Raw genomic sequence first — 18,377 nt, forward strand, 5'->3', positions numbered from 1 at the left:
AGTCTCATCCGTTCCTGCTGCCGTCTAATGTCTTTACCATAGGAACACTAAAGCCACTTTCACAGGAAGCCAATTATCCCACCAGCATGGATTTGTTTCCCAGGAGGAAGCTGGGAAGGCTTTGAATGCAGCAGTTTGACAACTATTACTTAAAAATAATATAAAATGTAAAAGGTATAAAAAGGTATAAAATATATAAGGAAGGGGGGGTTTTTGGAGTAAGAGCTAAAAGAAGGGGGGTCTAGAATCTAAAAAACACACACTGAGGTGTGTATAGTGAAACAATGGTCCTGAGGAACAATAATTGCTAGGTACAGATAGATCCTCTGTGGAGCTCAGAGTGGGAGGACCTGTAAGGAAGAGGAGTGGGTGGTTAGGATATTTAAGATTTTTTAAAGATATTTTAAAATAATTTAATTTAAAATGGGTCCTGGAAGAGTAGTAGGGGTGGTATGAATGGATAAATACCTGATCAGATTACCATACCCCCCAATAAGCCGCATCCCTACTACGTGATCAACAGATTGGACTCAGGAGCACGACCCCATATACAGGTATTAAGACCCCCATATTGTACCATAACACCGCATCATACCAGTTACTCATTATCTATGATACCATAGGTATTAACCTGAGGATCGCCCGAGACGACCCACCTGATCATCCCTACTCATCTGATCAGGTATTTATCCATTCATACCACCCCTACTACTCTTCCAGGACCCATTTTAAATTAAATTATTTTAAAATATCTTTAAAAAATCTTAAATATCCTAACCACCCACTCCTCTTCCTTACAGGTCCTCCCACTCTGAGCTCCACAGAGGATCTATCTGTACCCAGCAATTATTGTTCCTCAGGACCATTGTTTCACTATACACACCTCAGTGTGTGTTTTTTAGATTCTAGACCCCCCTTCTTTTAGCTCTTACTCCAAAACCCCCCCCTTCCTTATATATTTTATACCTTTTTATACCTTTTACATTTTATGTCTTGATATCTAATAAAGACCCACTTTTTACTTCCAATACCTCCCTTTGCGTCTGTACCCCGTTCCTTAAGCGCGAATTACTACTTGATATATTGATATCCCTACTCACTGACACATAGTGGTTTGTGTCTCCCAAATTCGCTGCTGTAGATTGACTAGCCTGCCAGCGCCTCTTTATTTGCATTAAAAATAATATACATGTACTTTCCTCTATATCTTGGTAATATGCAAAACCGGAAACTGCATATATGTTTCTTTTTGCAACCCCCTTATTTTATAGACTGTGCTGACGAACATCTTTCTATTTTACAGGATATGGACACTTTGGGGGCTTTTTTTTATTATTTTTAGTTTAAAATATATGCATATATTTTATTTTTTGCAATTGAAATAGAATAGAAATTTTGAACCATTTGCCTTCCATAGTCTCTGCTTTCTTCTGGCTGTAGAATCAGTTAAATAAGAATTCCTCAGTGAGCTCAGTCTGACAGTTTGTAACTCTCTTATCCATGTTTTTCGGAGCTCCTCTCAGCTGATTTGTGACCACATCAAATTTCAGCTCAGCTTGGATGTGGTTATAGAGATCAATAAAAAAGAGAGAGACGCCATAAGAATGAGATGATTGATGGATTTCTAGTTAATCTCGTGCTGCAGTCAGTAATGTGCATTGAAACAAACAGCCTTAAGATCCAAAGTGGGCAACATTGTTAAGGAAAGCCAATTGCAACATTTTTTAGCCCTTGAAATATGCATTTAAGTAAAAAAAAAAAATACATAAATAAAATTCTCCTGAAGATATTCAAATCCTTTTTAAGGTTCACATACTTAGTTTAAAGGGCTGGCAGACACTATAAGGCTCTTCCCAATTTAGTATGTATTTGGATGTCTTATGTTGGATGCCGGTGTATACTCCATCTCCACACATGGCGGATGCTGACTGCGTTACACAGCCGGCACCAGTTTCAATTGCCATGCCCTTAAAAGTCAGATCTATCAAAATCTAAAATGATTTAAGTTTCATGTTAAACGCTGTAAAGAAAAAAACAATACAAAACACCAGAATTGCTGTTTTGTTTTTTAAATTTGCTGCACTTCTACCAAAAAATGCAATAAAAGGTTTACAATGTACCCCAAAATGGCACCAATAAAAGCATCACCTAACCATGCAAAAGACAAGCCCACACAGTTGCATCAGTGACATGAAAACCATACTTTACATGTCTTTAAAAAAAAAATTCTGAAATATTATTTTTCGTCACTTAAATACTAAAACCCCCCAAAAAACAACACTTTAGAAGTCTATTACTGTAGTTATCCAGTCCTGGAAAATCAAGTTGCCCCATTTTTAACATGCATTTTATGTTCACCATTTTACCACACCTGGATTTATTTTTTTTCTTCGCCATTTTCTAGTAAATTTATACGGTAATGAATGGTATCATTCAAATCTACAACTTGTCTCACAGAAAACTAGTTCTCATACGGTTATGTTGATGCACAATTAAAAAGTTGTGGCTCATTGTAGCATTGAAGAAGGGTAGGAAAAAAAATAAAAATAACAAATTAAATTAAATAGTATTTTAAGTTATGGGCCAAACTTGAGGCTGTTGAGCTGAATTTTGTCACATTTTATCTAATACACATGCAAATACCACTATTCAGTATGCTCTGTTCTATTGATTTCTAATACTTATTAACATTATGGTCCATAGAAGCTAATCTGGGCTGAAAGGGAATCTACCACCAGGTTTTTGCTACCTAATCTGAGAGCAGCATAATGTAGGGGCAGAGACCCTGATTCTAGTGAGAAGTCACTTACTACTAGGCTGCTTAGTGTACTGTTTTATAAAATCAGTGTTTTATAAGCAGGAGATTATCACTAGAGGACTACTTGGCCTGCTGTCAGGTAGTCCAGCCCCGCCCCCACCACTGATTGGTGTACACTGTGTATAGGTGGAGAACTGCCAATCAATGATGTGGGTGGGGTTATACAGAGCTCAGCATTTAGAAAACTGGTAGATCTGCAGCAGATAAAACGTTTTTCAATCAAAACTGCAGCAAGCCGTGACATAAGTGATACATCACTGGAATCAGGGTCTCTGACCCTACATTATCCACATTATGTTGCTCCCAGGTGAGGTAGCAAAAGCGAGGTGACAGATTCCCTTTAACAGAACCGGATATAGAAGCAGGTAAGTCATTTAACAAATTGAGGGAATTTAATGCTTCAGGTAAAATCCTGTATGTGAATTGACTGGTGGCTTGTCATCCGTACATGCTGTCTGTAGTTGTGCAACAGTGCCAGCTATCACAAGGGTAAAGTTGTGTGACAGTGCCTGCTATTTCAGGAGTAAAGTTCTGTGACAGTGCCGGCTATCACAAGGGTAAAGTTGTGTGACAGTGCCAGCTATCTCAGGAGTAAAGTTGTGTGGCAGTGCCAGCTATCACAGCAGTAAAGTTGTGTGACAGTGCCAGCTATCCTAGGAGTAAAGTTGTTAACAGTGCCAGCTATCCTAGGAGTAAAGTTGTGTGGCAGTGCCAGCTATCACAGCAGTAAAGTTGTGTGACAGTGCCAGCTATCACAGCAGTAAAGTTGTGTGACAGTGCCAGCTATCACAGGAGTAAAGTTGTGTGAGAGTGCCAGCTATCACAGCAGTAAAGTTGTGTGACAGTGCCAGCTATCACAGGAGTAAAGTTGTGTGAGAGTGCCAGCTATCACAGGAGTAAAGTTGTGTGAGAGTGCCAGCTATCACAGCAGTAAAGTTGTGTGACAGTGCCAGCTATCACAGGAGTAAAGTTGTGTGAGAGTGCCAGCTATCACAGGAGTAAAGTTGTGTGACAGTGCCAGCTATCCTAGGAGTAAAGTTGTGTGGCAGTGCCAGCTATCACAGCAGTAAAGTTGTGTGACAGTGCCAGCTATCACAGCAGTAAAGTTGTGTGACAGTGCCAGCTATCACAGGAGTAAAGTTGTGTGACAGTGCCAGCTATCCTAGGAGTAAAGTTGTGTGACAGTGCCAGCTATCCTAGGAGTAAAGTTGTCAGACAGTGCCAGCTATCACAGGAGTAAAGTTGTGAGACAGTGCCAGCTATCACAGGAGTAAAGTTGAGCGACAGTGCCAGCTATCCTAGGAGTAAGGTGATCTGATTGTCCCCTTCTTGAAGCGACCATTGTTGGCAGCGGCTTACACTTATTCCGTTCTGTCCTACAGAAAATAGCATTTTTAGAAAGTAGTATATAGTGTTCTTATGAACGCTGCTATTTCTATCCTATTTTTTTTTCCTTGTACATCGGGAGATTATTAGCTGGTTGCGTTCCTTTCCAGTGACGTTCCAGCAGTGAACGTCCTGCAGCGTTTCCATCCACCTTCTTCATGTTCACGTGTCAGGACTTTAACATTGATTTCTCAATAGACTTTAATGTACAATCTCTGTAATCCATTGGTTTTAACAGTCCAGATTATGGGAACATCGCCTCGTCCATATGTTTTCCAATCTGGAATCCATACAAAGAGCACATCTATAAATGCCTAAACTTAAAAAGACACAGGTGGTGTGTGTCCATAATATCATATTACATGTTCTCAGCAGCACATCGGCCAGTAATGATGGAGATTTCCAGAAAAACACATTTTTATATGTGATAACTGAGTGGTTTAATGAAACTTCTAGGTGATATTTCTATAGAAATCCAATTACAGACAACGGGGCACATTTACTTAGTTCCAGTCTAATACCTATGTGTGGTGGAAAATGATATTCCAGTTAGGCCATGCATCGTATAGCGGTCATATTTCATGGTTCTTACAATTTCCAAAAGCCATGGCCAGGACGAAGGACTAAAACCTTAAAGCCATTTGATTGAGTCACCTTTGATCCAAAAATGGAGCATGGAACTCCTGATGGACTAGGTGCACAGCTAGGGTCCTCCCCTTTTTATACATCCATAGGAAGATAGGGCTGCCCATAGCAAGCTTGGGGCTTGTATACATGACCCTATAATGGCCATATTTTACAGTCTGTACTCCGACCGCAATTCCAACCCCAACTGTGGATTTTGGCACTGAAACATTAATGCAAATCTGCACTTGACATTCATTCTCTACAATTCACGTATATTAAAAAAAAATCATGTTTCAGTCATAACAGACCTTCATCAGATATATGGATTGCTAAGGAGGAAAGAGCATGGAAACGAGAGAATATCCGCGCTATACAGAAGGTGGGAATCCCCGCAGTAGAAGGAGCGGTAGTCATAGTCCATACAGCGCTGATATTCTCTCGCGCTTCCACTCTCTTTCCTCATCCACAATCTGTATTTCTGATGAAGGTCTATTATGAGTGAAACATAATATTTTATCTACGTGAATTGCTTAGTAGAATTGAAATAAATACAGATTTGCATCAATGTTTGAGTGCACAGACCCACGGTTTGGGCCTGGAATTACGCCCCCTAGAGGTCCCTTCCAACTCTACCTTTCTATGTTTCTATGATTGATGGGATGGCCACAGTACAGACCACAAAAGGCACCCATTATATGGTTGTGTGACTAAGCCCTTGGGCTCACCATGGCAAGCCCCATCTTCCTACAAATTGCAAACAATCTTGTGATAATTGAAATGAATCCAACCATTCTGAGTAGTGATTGTAATGGAACATGTAATATTTTTTTCAGCTGTAGCCTAGTGTGAGCAGGATTTTATAAAATCCCATTTACTTCAACGTGAAATCTATCTTCTGAGATTAAATGCTACAACAGCAAAAGAACAATTAAAGATTAGATAGACCCTTAAAACAGCTATACCCATTAGATAGCTGTCAGCCGAACTATGCTTCGGCTTATCGTTCTGCCGACAGCTACCGACTTTCCCACACACAGAAGCGCTCATTCGACCGAGCTCCTGTGTTCTCTATGAGAAAGCTGCCGACTGACACGTTGGCCGGCATCTTATCCCTGGGAAAACAATATGTACGGTAGTCCAAAATCGAACATGTCTGATCGACATCCCTTCCACCATCAGTCGCTGGTGTCCCCGTACACATTAGGTTTGGTGGCCAAACACGTTGATATCGGCCGACATTAGTCTGTGTATGGAGGCTTTTTAGGGTTGCGTTCATACATAGTGGTCATGTTGCGACTTATAACTGCAACAACCCTTTGCCTGTGATATCTTTTATATTATCACTCTACAATACTCTTTATTTTCCAGAATTTGTACGAGAGTATTAAGAACGAGCCCTTCAAGATCCCAGAGGATGACGGCAACGACCTGACACACACGTTCTTCAACCCTGACAGAGAAGGCTGGCTCTTGAAGTTAGGTTAGTCGACTCCGAATATACGTGCCAATTGATTTCTCCATTGTCGCCTTCTAGACGTTTTAGCCGTCTTTCTTTGAAACCTATCCAAGCCCCTAACCAGCTAACCTGCATACTTAACACTCTAGTTCCTGAGGGAATGTCACGTGAAGGACAAAGTGAAGTCCATATGAGAGTTGCATTACTCCTAAAGAATAGGTATCTTTACATGTCAGCTAAGATTATTATGATTTACCGTAATATATATATGTATTATTTATTTTTTATTTTTAATATAACATTCAGGGAACTTACGACTTGTCTGTAATTTACTCAAGTTTAATTAAATCTGTTAGATAAATTAACTATTTGTCACCATATTTTCACTATATTGAAGACAGACTTTATACACATTAGTAAAATATATATTTACATTTTATATTTTTTGTTACTTTTTTATATCATTATTTTTTTTGTTTTGTTCTGCATTTGTTTTTATGTAATGGTTTTGTTTTTTGATGATTTATTTTTCTCATCACTAAACTGGCTATCTTTAGAAAGATCTGGTTTCCAATGCTTTAAATTGTGATTACTTCTCTTTTTATTGATTTGAAATTAGGTTTTTATTTAAAATATTGAGCTACATCCTTTAAGCACTATTCCCAGAGTGCAAGGCTCCTTTCCATCTGGAGATTATTCGGTTAATTGAAGCGAATTTAGAGGCGGACACCCCGTGCATTGCTAAGCTGCTTGATAATTATTTCAGCTCATTACATTGCAAGCCACGGTAGCAGAGCTCAGCAATTTGATTTGCATCAGCACAGTCCAATATCACATATTCATTCTGGAGTCTTAACCCCTCCAACATGACCCCTTCCTTCTAGTGCGAAACGTATAGACCCTGAGCTTTCGATTTTTACTTGGATTGCTCGCCACGTCCTCTGAACCACAAACTGTAGTGTAGGGTCTGCAGCCCTAGGATATGTGACAATCAGCTGAAGAGGAGGCAGATAACAGTACAGAAATAGAAAGCGGAAAGGAAATAATAAAAAAAATCCAGTTACCCTTATTTTTGGACTATTAGACATACCCCAGGTTTAGACAGCAGAAAATAGAAAAAACATTTTTCCTATTAATTAAAACTTCCCTGAGCTTTTAAAATGTAGTGGTCATAATCACCCATTTTAATGCATTATAATTGAATTAGGGAGGTAATAGATCGATTGTTAGAGTTTCTCTGCAGTGTGTATTATATACACACAGCTCTGCTACTTATGCACATAGACAAACACAGCTCTGCGGCATGCATCTTTACATACACAGTTTTGCTACACACACACACAGCTTTGCTACATACATACATACATACATTACCACATCTTGCAGTTCTTTCCAGTCATGTAACTAATTACGTCACCTGAAAGGTCCTGGAGCTAGTCGAGTGGAAGATTCTTCATCTGCTCAGCATGGGCAGCTTCCGTGCAGGTCCCGGTAGCTTCCTCCCCTGCTCTGCACCAATCACATAGATCACTGTCAGAAAGAGGAGCGAGAGCAGCTCTCTTTGTGATCGGGGAGGACACGGTGTCAGTGTTCTTCTCCATCACAGCAAGCTGCCTCCAGACTAGAAGACGCACACACTTTTCAGCAAGAGTTTTTCTTGCTAAAAAGTGCATCTTGTAGTCCGCAAAATATGGTACATAGTAGTGGGATTAGGTTTGGATTAGGTTGGCTACATACAATAAAGTAGTAGTTGGCCTGCAGTACTGTTGTGGTCATTTTACAATTGTTAGATTGCATCTTAATTCTGTGGAGATTTCTAAAAAGGAGTGTTAATTCCATGAACGGCAGGGGGAATTGCAAAATTCAATGTCCTCTCTTTAACCTTTCATAGTAATCCAGCAGTCACTCTTGAATTAGACAGTGCTTATATGCCAAGTGTGTTTTGTCATGTTTTCTTTTGGGATAGGCTTCTCGTAGGGGCATCAAGGCTCAAGTCTTGGAGTATATTGCCAAAGTTAAATACTGGAGCTCTAGATATACCATTTTCAGTATAGAAATGAATGGGGAATCACTTTTCTCCAGGGCCCATCATGGACATAATTTATCTTTGCCTCTCGACCAGAAGCAGTTGATACATACATTATCTTAATGATGCTTTCCATGCCCACAAGAACCTTATAGACAAACCATAAAGAAATAGGCAATCTTCCTGTATGGTCCCAAACAAAACCCATCTCTCTCTTGATTCCCCTGTAAACATGCATGCCATGATTGGCTTGGCTTGCATGTTTACTGCTGTGAAACACTGATGGCAATATTTTTGCCTGGATTACAAAGAATTTAATATGACGAATTTCCTAAAAATAAAATTGTCGGCGAAGCTACCGATCTGTGTAATGTGTATGGCGTGGTGGTTATACTGAACAATTTTTTTTTTTGCTATAGACCATCTCTAGAAAATGTTTGTTTCCAATGCTACACATTGTACTAGGCAAAAGGGATATGTTGGAGGGTCTCATTGTCACCAATTGACCCATTTGCTTTTGCATCTTTTTTTTTATGAAGTCATCGTTACATGAATATCCTTTCTTTTTTTTTTTCTTTTCATTGATTTGTGCCTTGGTTGAAGACAGTTATGTACGGTATTTGTTAAATTTCCAGCACTGCATTCTGCAGTACACAAAGGTAGCGATCCTTGAGGATTGGGTGACGCTGTCAGATGCAGACGGGCCATTAGGTGCTTTCAGGGATCTTTAAATGCTGAGCTGACGGAGCCAATTGGTTGTTTGCCTTCTATCCAATTTTTTTTCCTTGAGAAAAGGCAAACCCCTTCTTCCTGTAAAGTCACAGGAACTTCCTAAGGGGGAGATTGAGGTTGATATTTGCCAATTGAAAGTTCTTTCAACTGATGGTTAAAGGCCCCAAGTCACCACCACCCCAAAAAATTAAGAGATTACTTTAAATTTTGTTTATTGGTAGGGTTGTATAGCTCATAGAATTCGGAATAACCTTTTTTTGTGGGGCAGGAGGGGAATGTAGGATGCCTAGTAATTTGATATCTGTATATACATTTAGGAAACCTTTCTTGGGCAGGTGTCTAAATGGGCTTTGAAAATTACATTTCTGGAGAAGATTTTGCTAGAATTCTGCCTTATTCTGTTCCTCTGTTATTCCTGTTAGAAAATTATGTTTCCATCTTCTTTTTCTCCGGTGATTGTCCCTACACAGTAGTGCACAGTCCCTACACTCTCAGCAAGGGTTGGACACATCCCCAACCAGTAGTAACACCTACTTGTCAATTTATTAAAAAAATATATATATATTTTATTTTTTTTTTTAAAAAGTACTAACAGAGGAATGGATGGCATTTTTAGTTTATAGATATTTTTTTTTCATTGAGTGAAAATTTGGGACTTGTTTCTAGGGTTCTTTTAGGTAAAGAAGTGGTCCTGTAACTATTGGGCAAGGCCGCCAGTGGTGGGTGTGCTGAACAGAAGAAATAAGGTGTGGCGCCTCAGCTTTTTAGTAATGTGAATTATCTTACATACAAGGACGTGAATTGAAAGTCCCAAAGTCTATCACATAGTTTTGCCGCGGAGTTATTTTGGGTTATTCTAGTCTACAAAAATTTATCTCCCATCCGCTGGATTTGTGTGGGTGTATGGAGGAGTTAAATGGAGAGTCCGGTCGCACATGGCCTCCATTCATTGTCTATCACAGTGATGATGAAAACTGCTCTCGGCTATCATGTCTGTGCCATATGCTTTGTATGAAGCCGTATTGCTATAATACATGATTGCTAAAAAGTTTATCAATCACAAAATAATATCGAAAAATTATAAGGACATCCCAAAATGAAAGACTAAAAAACCCCATAAAAACATATAAAATCAATGGGGGAGGAAGCGATATGACACAAACTATAATAAAATACAGATATACTAAGGATGGTATTAAGTATAATAATATATGATAAGCATCAATTATAAGTGTGTGTGTATACATATTTGTGTCAAATGCAAGAATTACTTAATATATCAATAAATTAAGTATACAATCATGATATAAAATGTAGTATAATATAATAAATCAATTCATTCACCATAGGTATTAAGCCAAAAATCAGTGTCCGTGGATATAATGCCATGTACCAATGCCAAACAATTAGCTGTTACTGATAACAATCAGTTGTAAACACATAATTTAATTAGCCACATATATGGCTATATGTAATTATATAATGATATAGAAAACATTATATAAAAAAATTACAACTTTATGAAAGAGATTATCTAATGACATGATGCTGGTATATGTATCCCAGTAATGTGACACGTGACCTAGACGCGCGTTTCGCAATCTTCCTCAGGAGGTGTAAAGCTGAGGTGTTATAATCCTTATAAAGTCACAGTGACCTTGACCATTCAGTAGCACATGCGAGAGGCGCAGAACTGACCATCCTTCCGCGTCAGATAATATATTTGTAGACTGCTAGATCACAGGAGAGATCCTGCTTTGTGTTGTTACCTTTCGACTGCAAGAGAAATCAAGACAAACTTTTTCACGGTCTTTTTCATTCTTTGTTTTTACAGTCTTCTGTTTCTAGGCTTTTATAAGTAATTTCCAAGATAGACTGTGTTCCCAAGTGAGAATGTTATCGTGAGAGCCCAAATCATTGAAACTGAGCAATCAGCATTAAAATTAATGGCGGAGTTTCTAATGTCTTGTACTGTGATTCAGTACTCCAGGGAAATGTGAAATTGGACTACAACCATATATACAGTATATTTTTCATAATCCGTATACAGATTCCCTGGGGTTACATTACAATTTTGCATGTTAACTTATCATTCTTATAATGAAGCTTTCTTCAAAGCGGAGCTCTGCCTATCAGATGCTTTAATAATTAAATTTGCTTAGCAGCTCACGGCCTAAATCTGAAGAGCTTTGTTGGTATTTTTATCATTCTGTAAGGCTTCAGGCGATTCTGTAGAATTTCTATGCTTTCCGCCCATACTTTGGTTATATCCAGCATATGCAGTTTCACCTGCTAAGGACGCTAAAAGTTTAGATCGTAACATTCTCTTTCAGCCTTGATTGTCTGTCAGGGGGAAGAAAAAGGTGACAACTCTGAAACTTCTTGGAAATGCCATGCTTTGCTCTAAAGTTTTGGCTGTAAATCAGAGTAAAGTTGCCAATGCACATTAGACTAAAGTTGATGAAAATGGACGATTCCACCTTAACAAAGATAGTTTTAGCCAACCACTTCATCAGCCCCTGAAAAAAGTCAGCCATTTGAATTTTTGTTTTTTAGCCAGAAAGTTGGGTGAAAAAAATCTTCAATTCTACAAGAGATCTTTCATCCATGAATGATTTTTCTTTGAAAGAACATTCCCCCTAACGATCAATGTGTCATGGCCTATTTGGACCATATCACGGTTTCTGCGTAACAGTCTATTTCCTCTTCAGAGAGGAAGAGGACTGGAACTCTAGTGCTACCTATTGGAATCAGCAATCCTAAAAGTCAATATTGACCCTTTAACGAGCCTTATCACATGACTTAGGATAAGGGCGCAGCCAGACGACTGTATAAATCTGACCAAAATCCGAACGCAGTGCACGGACTGGCTGACGGCTCTCCCGACCTGAGCATGACGGCTTCATAGAAATACATGAAGCTCGGGTTGGGAGAGCCACCGGCCAGTCCATGCACTGCATTCCAATCTCGTTCCGATTTATACAGCCTTCTGACTGCACCCTAAAAACCAAGCCAGAATCTCAATTTGTAAACACTTGTTTCGGGGTGTTGGCCCTTTTCGGTGCAAAACAAGAGATCTGATTTGGCCGTTGTAGAGATCTCTGACTGGGGTCTAAGGGGTAATTTCTCTCCTTGTGTAAACTGACATGCCTGACACACCCTGGTTAGGAGACTTATAGGCCATACAATGCTACTTTTGGAAATTAAATATGCAAATTGCCTCTTCAGATCGAAGAGGACTTGAACTCTAGTGCCACCAGTTGGAAGTAGCAATCCTAAAAGAGGAGTATTTTATGGCCTATAAGTCTCTTTACCCTGGCATTTCACTCTCCACAAAGAGAAACAGTATCCCAGTCAGAGGCCTCTTTTACAGCCAAATCTGATCTCATGCTTTGCACTGAGGAGGGGCAACACCCCGAAAGACGTCTGCAAATTGAGTTTCTGGCTTGACTTCTATCCTAAGCAATGTGGCGAGGCTTGTTAAAGGATTGATATTGAATTTTAGGACTGCTACTTCCAATACGTGGTGCTAGAATTCAAGTCCTATTTCTCTCTGAAGAGACAATTTGCATATTTAATTTCCCAGAAGACATTGCATAACAATCACTCACCAGGTGATTGCTCGGAAAGTGGTTGTTCATCAATCAACCTTCTTCTTTCTAATGTGTATGGATGGTCACATTTTAGAGTTGGAAAAAGTTTTTCAGTGTTGATAATGTTACGAGGAATTTCCAAGTTTAGATTTATATGGCTGGAATTGACAATTTTGGCAATAATTTTTGGCCATAGAGGATCATGGGATGAGATGATAACCAATATTCTGTTATTTAGGTTTCTGCTACACCAACCATGGTCTCATGAAGCCATGATCCCTTGAATTGTCAGTGATATGTCTCTCTCAGTAGCTATTTACACAGGGAGGTTGAAGGAGAGGTGATCTCTATTGTGGAAATTTTTGAAAAGCTGCATCTTATAAAACCACACATTCTCAGATGTGGTTTCCTCTCTTTTTTGACCTGATATTGAGAAGTTACTGTTAAAATTCCTCACAATGCATTCTTTGACATGTTTTGGGAAACAAGAGTTAAAAATGTGCCCAAACTTATGAACGGATGTACTTTAGGTTAGCCGCCTATGGTGCCTTACCCTAAGGTCACCTAAAATAAACACAGACTGAACGGATGTAGTAACTGTGTGTTCTGTCCATCTGTTAGAACCCTCCAACAAATGCGAATAGCCAATTCAGATTCAAAAGGCTAAAAATGTAGTATTAAAAACAAACAAAAACTTTTTGTTGTATCTGACCACCTTCAAAGATGAAGCTTGGGAATTGAGGTTTAAAGAAGCACTCCCTTTATTTTGTTTATTCACTAAACCTGTATAAATAGTAGTGTAAGTGCTGTAACATGCTCACCAATCGCCATCTTCCTCTGTTTCCAGCGCTGCTCCGGTTCTCTTCTGAATCACGTGATGGCGATTCCAACCAGCCAGATCACCCTACGCTTAATGTGTGAGCTGGAAGTTGCTTTCTGCCTCGATCTGACACTCCATAGACGTAAAAGCGACTTCCGACTCGCACATAGACCCTAGTGTGAGCTGGCGATTCGGAATAGAAGTCACGTGACCCAGAAGAGAACCAGAGTGGCACTGGAAACCTGGGAAGACTGCAATCAGTGAGTATATGAACACACTTCTACTACACTAACATTTGCACAGTGTTAGGGATAAAAAAGAAAAAAAAGAAAGAAAACGGCTGTACTTCTTCAACTATGCGCACGTCTGGAAATGCTAGCTAAGTCACTGATGATCCCCAACAGAAGAGGGAGAGGGCCATATAGAGAAAGGCCGTTATTTGCTCAATAACTATTACACTTTTTGCTTCAAGCATTTATAGAAAGTCTTGCAAATTACTGAAAGGTAAGTGTTTTTTTTCTTTTATTCGTTTGCACACTTAGCATTCCTTTAAGCATCAGATGGGCGAAAACTACAGAAAGATGACTATATGGTCTACTTGTTAGTCATTTTTTGGATTCTGATGGGGTTTGATTATCAATTGAAATTTGATCAAAATAATTGGGCTCCAAGCTTTGAGGTTACATTGACCTCTGTTATGGCTACTACCTGATTCTTGGGTTTATCGTATGTTTTTGTTATTAAAGGCACTGTATGTCATGGGTACGTACCCAACCACTGGGTATTCTGTCAGATTATTTGCTGGAATGACCATTGTAGTATACAGTACCAATCTAGTTCCTCCTAATATTGTGATATCAGCCAGTCTAAGTGATGTTCAGCAAGGCCAATTCACATTGTATGTTACAGGTCCACTATGAACTGATCAACCCTGCTATTATCTAAACTTCAAGGGAATCTATCACCAGGTTTTTGCCACCTAATTTGAGAGCAGCATAATGTAGAGACAGAGACCCTAATTCCAGTGATGTGTTACTGAGCTGCTTACTCTGGGAGGACTAGAAAACCTGCTTCCATGTATTCCTTAATATTCTTGAGCTCTGTATAACCCTTCTCCCACCACCACTGATTGGCAGCTTTCTGCCTATGCACAGTGTACACTGCAAGCTGCCAATCAGCGGTGTGGGCGGGGTTATACAGAGCTCAGCATTCAGAGAACTGCCAGATAAAATTGATTTTAGAAAATCTACATCAAGCAGCCCAGTAATTGATAAATCGCTGGAATCTGGGTCTCTGCCCCTGCATCATGTTGCTGTCAGATGGGGTAGCAAAATCATGGTGACAGATTACCTTTAATATAGTATAGTAGTTTAACTAGAGAAACCACAGACCGAGACAATAAATGTAGAGATCTTGCTAATCCCTGGTAAAGTAATGGCGGGTTGCAAGTGAGCTTTTCTCCACAAAGCCAGACAGCCTTGCTCTGAACAGTCCCTATACTTTGCTAATTGTATGGGTATGGTTTTCCATAAAAAAAAAAAATTATATTTACTATATGAATGCATTTATTTACAAACGGTGATTATTTTTGTGTGTCTTTTTAATTTTTTCCATATTATCTGTGAGTTTGTATTGGTTTGGTTTGGCTATGATTTTTAATAAGTGGTTTAAATGTGCCTTCTTGTTTTCCTTATGGCCTATGACCTTTCACCTTTCTGTTCTGTGACTGGCTGTCTCTGCTTATTCTGCGTTAGGAGGTACGTACACAAACGCTTCCAGCCGCACAATTTTAGTTACTCATCCACTTTTTTTTTTTTTTTTTTTTGTATTGCTTTTTTTTTCCACAAATCTTTTATTTTGCAAATTTTAAAAATAATCACAGAATTGCGCTATTTTTTTTTTTTTTTTTGTTCAGACCATAATCATCATTTTGCATTTTTGTTTTCTTTTTGGATGGAAAAATCTTCCTGATTCTTCTGCCAAGCTTCAATTTTTTTCCTAATATATTAATTAGTTAACCAGCATCGCCATTTACCAGTCACTAATTATGCAAGGCTTTCATTGAGATCTGCAGTCATTTTGGGAGACTGAGCTCTCGAGACTCCAGCCTGCAGATCTCTGCAACCGCAAAAGTGCCTGTAACACTCAGGTTAATTCCTCAGGAAGTCAAAGTGCCACAGACTACGATCCCCTGGAGGGGAACATATAACTCTGCTGGGGAAGTGGGGTATCCATTTGCAGTGTATTAAGAGTCTGGTAAAAACATTTCAGCATAAATCCTTAAAGGGGTATTCCCATATCCAAGATCCTATCCCAATAAGTATTAGGTGTAATAATATTAGCAAATACCTCCAATTAGAAATTTAGTATAGTTCTTCTGATTGCTATGTCGCTTACCCCATGTGCAGGGCATTGCAGTAGCTTAGGTATCCATGACAACGAAGCGCTGTCTAACTGTCACTATATGAGTGGTCATAACCATGGATACCTAAGCTGCCGTAATGCCCTGCACATGGGGTAAGCGACACAGCAAATCAGATCGATACATTTCTAATTGGAGGTATTTGCTAATATTATTATTATTATTATTATTATTATTATTATTATTATTACACCTACTACATGTTGGGATAGGATCTTGGAGATGGGAACATTTCAATTTCACAATGTGAGTTAACACGTAAAGAAAAAAAATCCTGTAAATCTAAAAAAAAAAGAAAAATTTGATTCTTTATTACGTAAAATGTTTTCCAAAAATATAATATGAAGGAGCCGAAGTATGTTTCTCACTTTTGGAAAGATGGGTCTGATCAGTTTCACCTTTTTAGCCACGTTCTTCATAGATCTTCTGTATCGAAAAGGTAACCACCCAAAGTCCATCAGTTTCTTAGATTATCCTTGTTTTACCCCCTTCGGCCTTTTTTAATTATAGTCAAGTGTTCAAGAGGTTGTCACAGTCTTGGCCCGGTGGCTGCAAGATTGAATATTAATGAGATCTAAATTTGGTCTTTCTGTTAAATAAAAGGACAATTTCCCATTTTTAATGCCTTTTAAAAGGAAGCTGTCAGGACGATTTTATTACTGAAACTAGCGGAATGACTGACTGTACCCATAAAAATTATAAAATTATGTTCATTTTTTTTTAGTAATCTGATGGTAGCGCTAAGAAATCAAGGTTTGAAGCCACATGGAGGTTAATTTAACAATTATTAACACGTCCGCAAATTACTGTCAGACTAATTTTCATGTGATCGGATTACTGCAAAATGGGCACCATTTTTATTGTTGTAGAGCAGGGATATCGAACTCAAACACACAGAGGGCCAAAATGAAAACTTGGACAAAGTCGCGGGCCAACCGGTATACAGTATAATGGTCCTCACATAGTCCTCCATACAGAATAATGGGCCTCACATAGTCCTCCATGCAGAATAATAGGCCCCACATAGTCCTCCATACAGAATAATGGGCCCCACATAGTCCTCCATACAGAATAATGGGCCTCACATAGTCCTCCATACAGAATAATAGGCCCCACATAGTCCTCCATACAGAATAATGGGCCCCACATAGTCCTCCATACAGAATAATGGGCCCCACATAGCCCTCCATACAGAATAATGGACCCCACATAGGGGTGGTGGTTCTGGTGTTGCGGGCCAAATGAAACCACCCTGTGGGCCATAGTTTGACATGTATGTTTTAGAGCCTTATCACTAGCTTCAGAAAAAATAACGTACTATCGAGTTATCCTTAATGCCTTGTCCACTACTTGGGCAATCCCTTCTTAAAAAAAATCGTACCGGCAAGTTATCTTTAAAGGGGTTGTCCACCTTCTTAAAACCTTGAGTCCCCCACTAGTAAAATAAGAAAAGCTTATGCTCCCCTTCCGCACCAGCACTGTTCCAGCACTGCTGGCTCCGGGAGCCTACATGACCGGCTGCAGCCTTTACTATTTTGTCAGAGCGGACGAGTTCTCTGATGGATTATTGATGACCAGCTGCTGATCAACCTCTGCTGATTTGGCTTCAGCACTCATGTGACATAACAGTGTAACGCGTGTGCCGGGGGACCCAGCGCCGACAACACTGAAACAGTGCCGAGCGGGAGGTGGGTAAGAGCTCTTCTTGTATTTACTTGAGTTACTGGGGAATTTAAATGGGTTTTTCAACAAGAGACATTTCTCTTATTCCCCTGTGGAACCCCCAACGATCATGAGAATGGGGGGATGTCCTTCCACTTGAACAGTGGATGGGACCACCAACCGATCAGACATTTATTGCCTGTCCTATGGATTGGTGACCCTTTCATATTGGAAAACCCATTTAAGCAAATGAACGTTGCCAGGACTTGTCGAAGAAATCGAGTAATAAAGAATATACAAGACATAGCCATGATGACAATTAGATAGTGGAAATGTATGAATAGGTGAACAATTAAGGGTTTCTCCTTAAGATGCGTTACTATAGAGTCTGACAATTGACAGAGGGAGGGGGAAGAGGTCGGTGGGAGGAAGTGCATTATTATGGGGTTCTATTTTATCTTTTTACTTTTTTTTTTTTTCTTGTTATATGATATTTTATTATTTATATAAAATTTTAATAAAAACAAGACTGGGTCAGACTGTATAGGGGCACTCTATATAAAATATAATACAGATTTGGTATGATATGGGGAGTACAGATATATACAGTTATATCAGGAGAGGCCTTTAATTTGTACCAGTAGGGTAACGCTCAAGTTGTAATGTGTGTTTGTTAGTATTCTTGGCCCATTACAGGTAACATTTATGGTTCACTTTCGGAGAACGCCGTATGTATACCTACTGTTAGTGTGTCAAATTCTCCTGTGGTTGCACAACAATTTAGTACAATTTTTTGGGGTGTTATCTTTTTGTTGCATTTTAAAATGCATATTTG

At 39.2% G+C, this 18,377-nt stretch overlaps 1 protein-coding gene across 1 annotated transcript in view; it reads left to right on the forward strand.

The window, feature by feature from the left end:
- The window catches only part of LOC141161998 (cytohesin-3), a 114,485-nt gene that overhangs the window by 74,542 nt on the left and 21,566 nt on the right, over positions 1–18,377 (forward strand). Inside the window, exon 9 of the mRNA XM_073647601.1 lies at positions 6,200–6,311. Coding sequence (XP_073503702.1) covers positions 6,200–6,311 — 112 coding nt within the window. The remainder of the gene's footprint in view (positions 1–6,199; positions 6,312–18,377) is intronic.

Source organism: Phyllobates terribilis, unplaced genomic scaffold (genome assembly GCF_046119375.1).
Source record: "Phyllobates terribilis strain yellow unplaced genomic scaffold, ASM4611937v1 Scaffold_9__5_contigs__length_417890890, whole genome shotgun sequence".
Lineage (NCBI taxonomy): Eukaryota > Metazoa > Chordata > Amphibia > Anura > Dendrobatidae > Phyllobates > Phyllobates terribilis.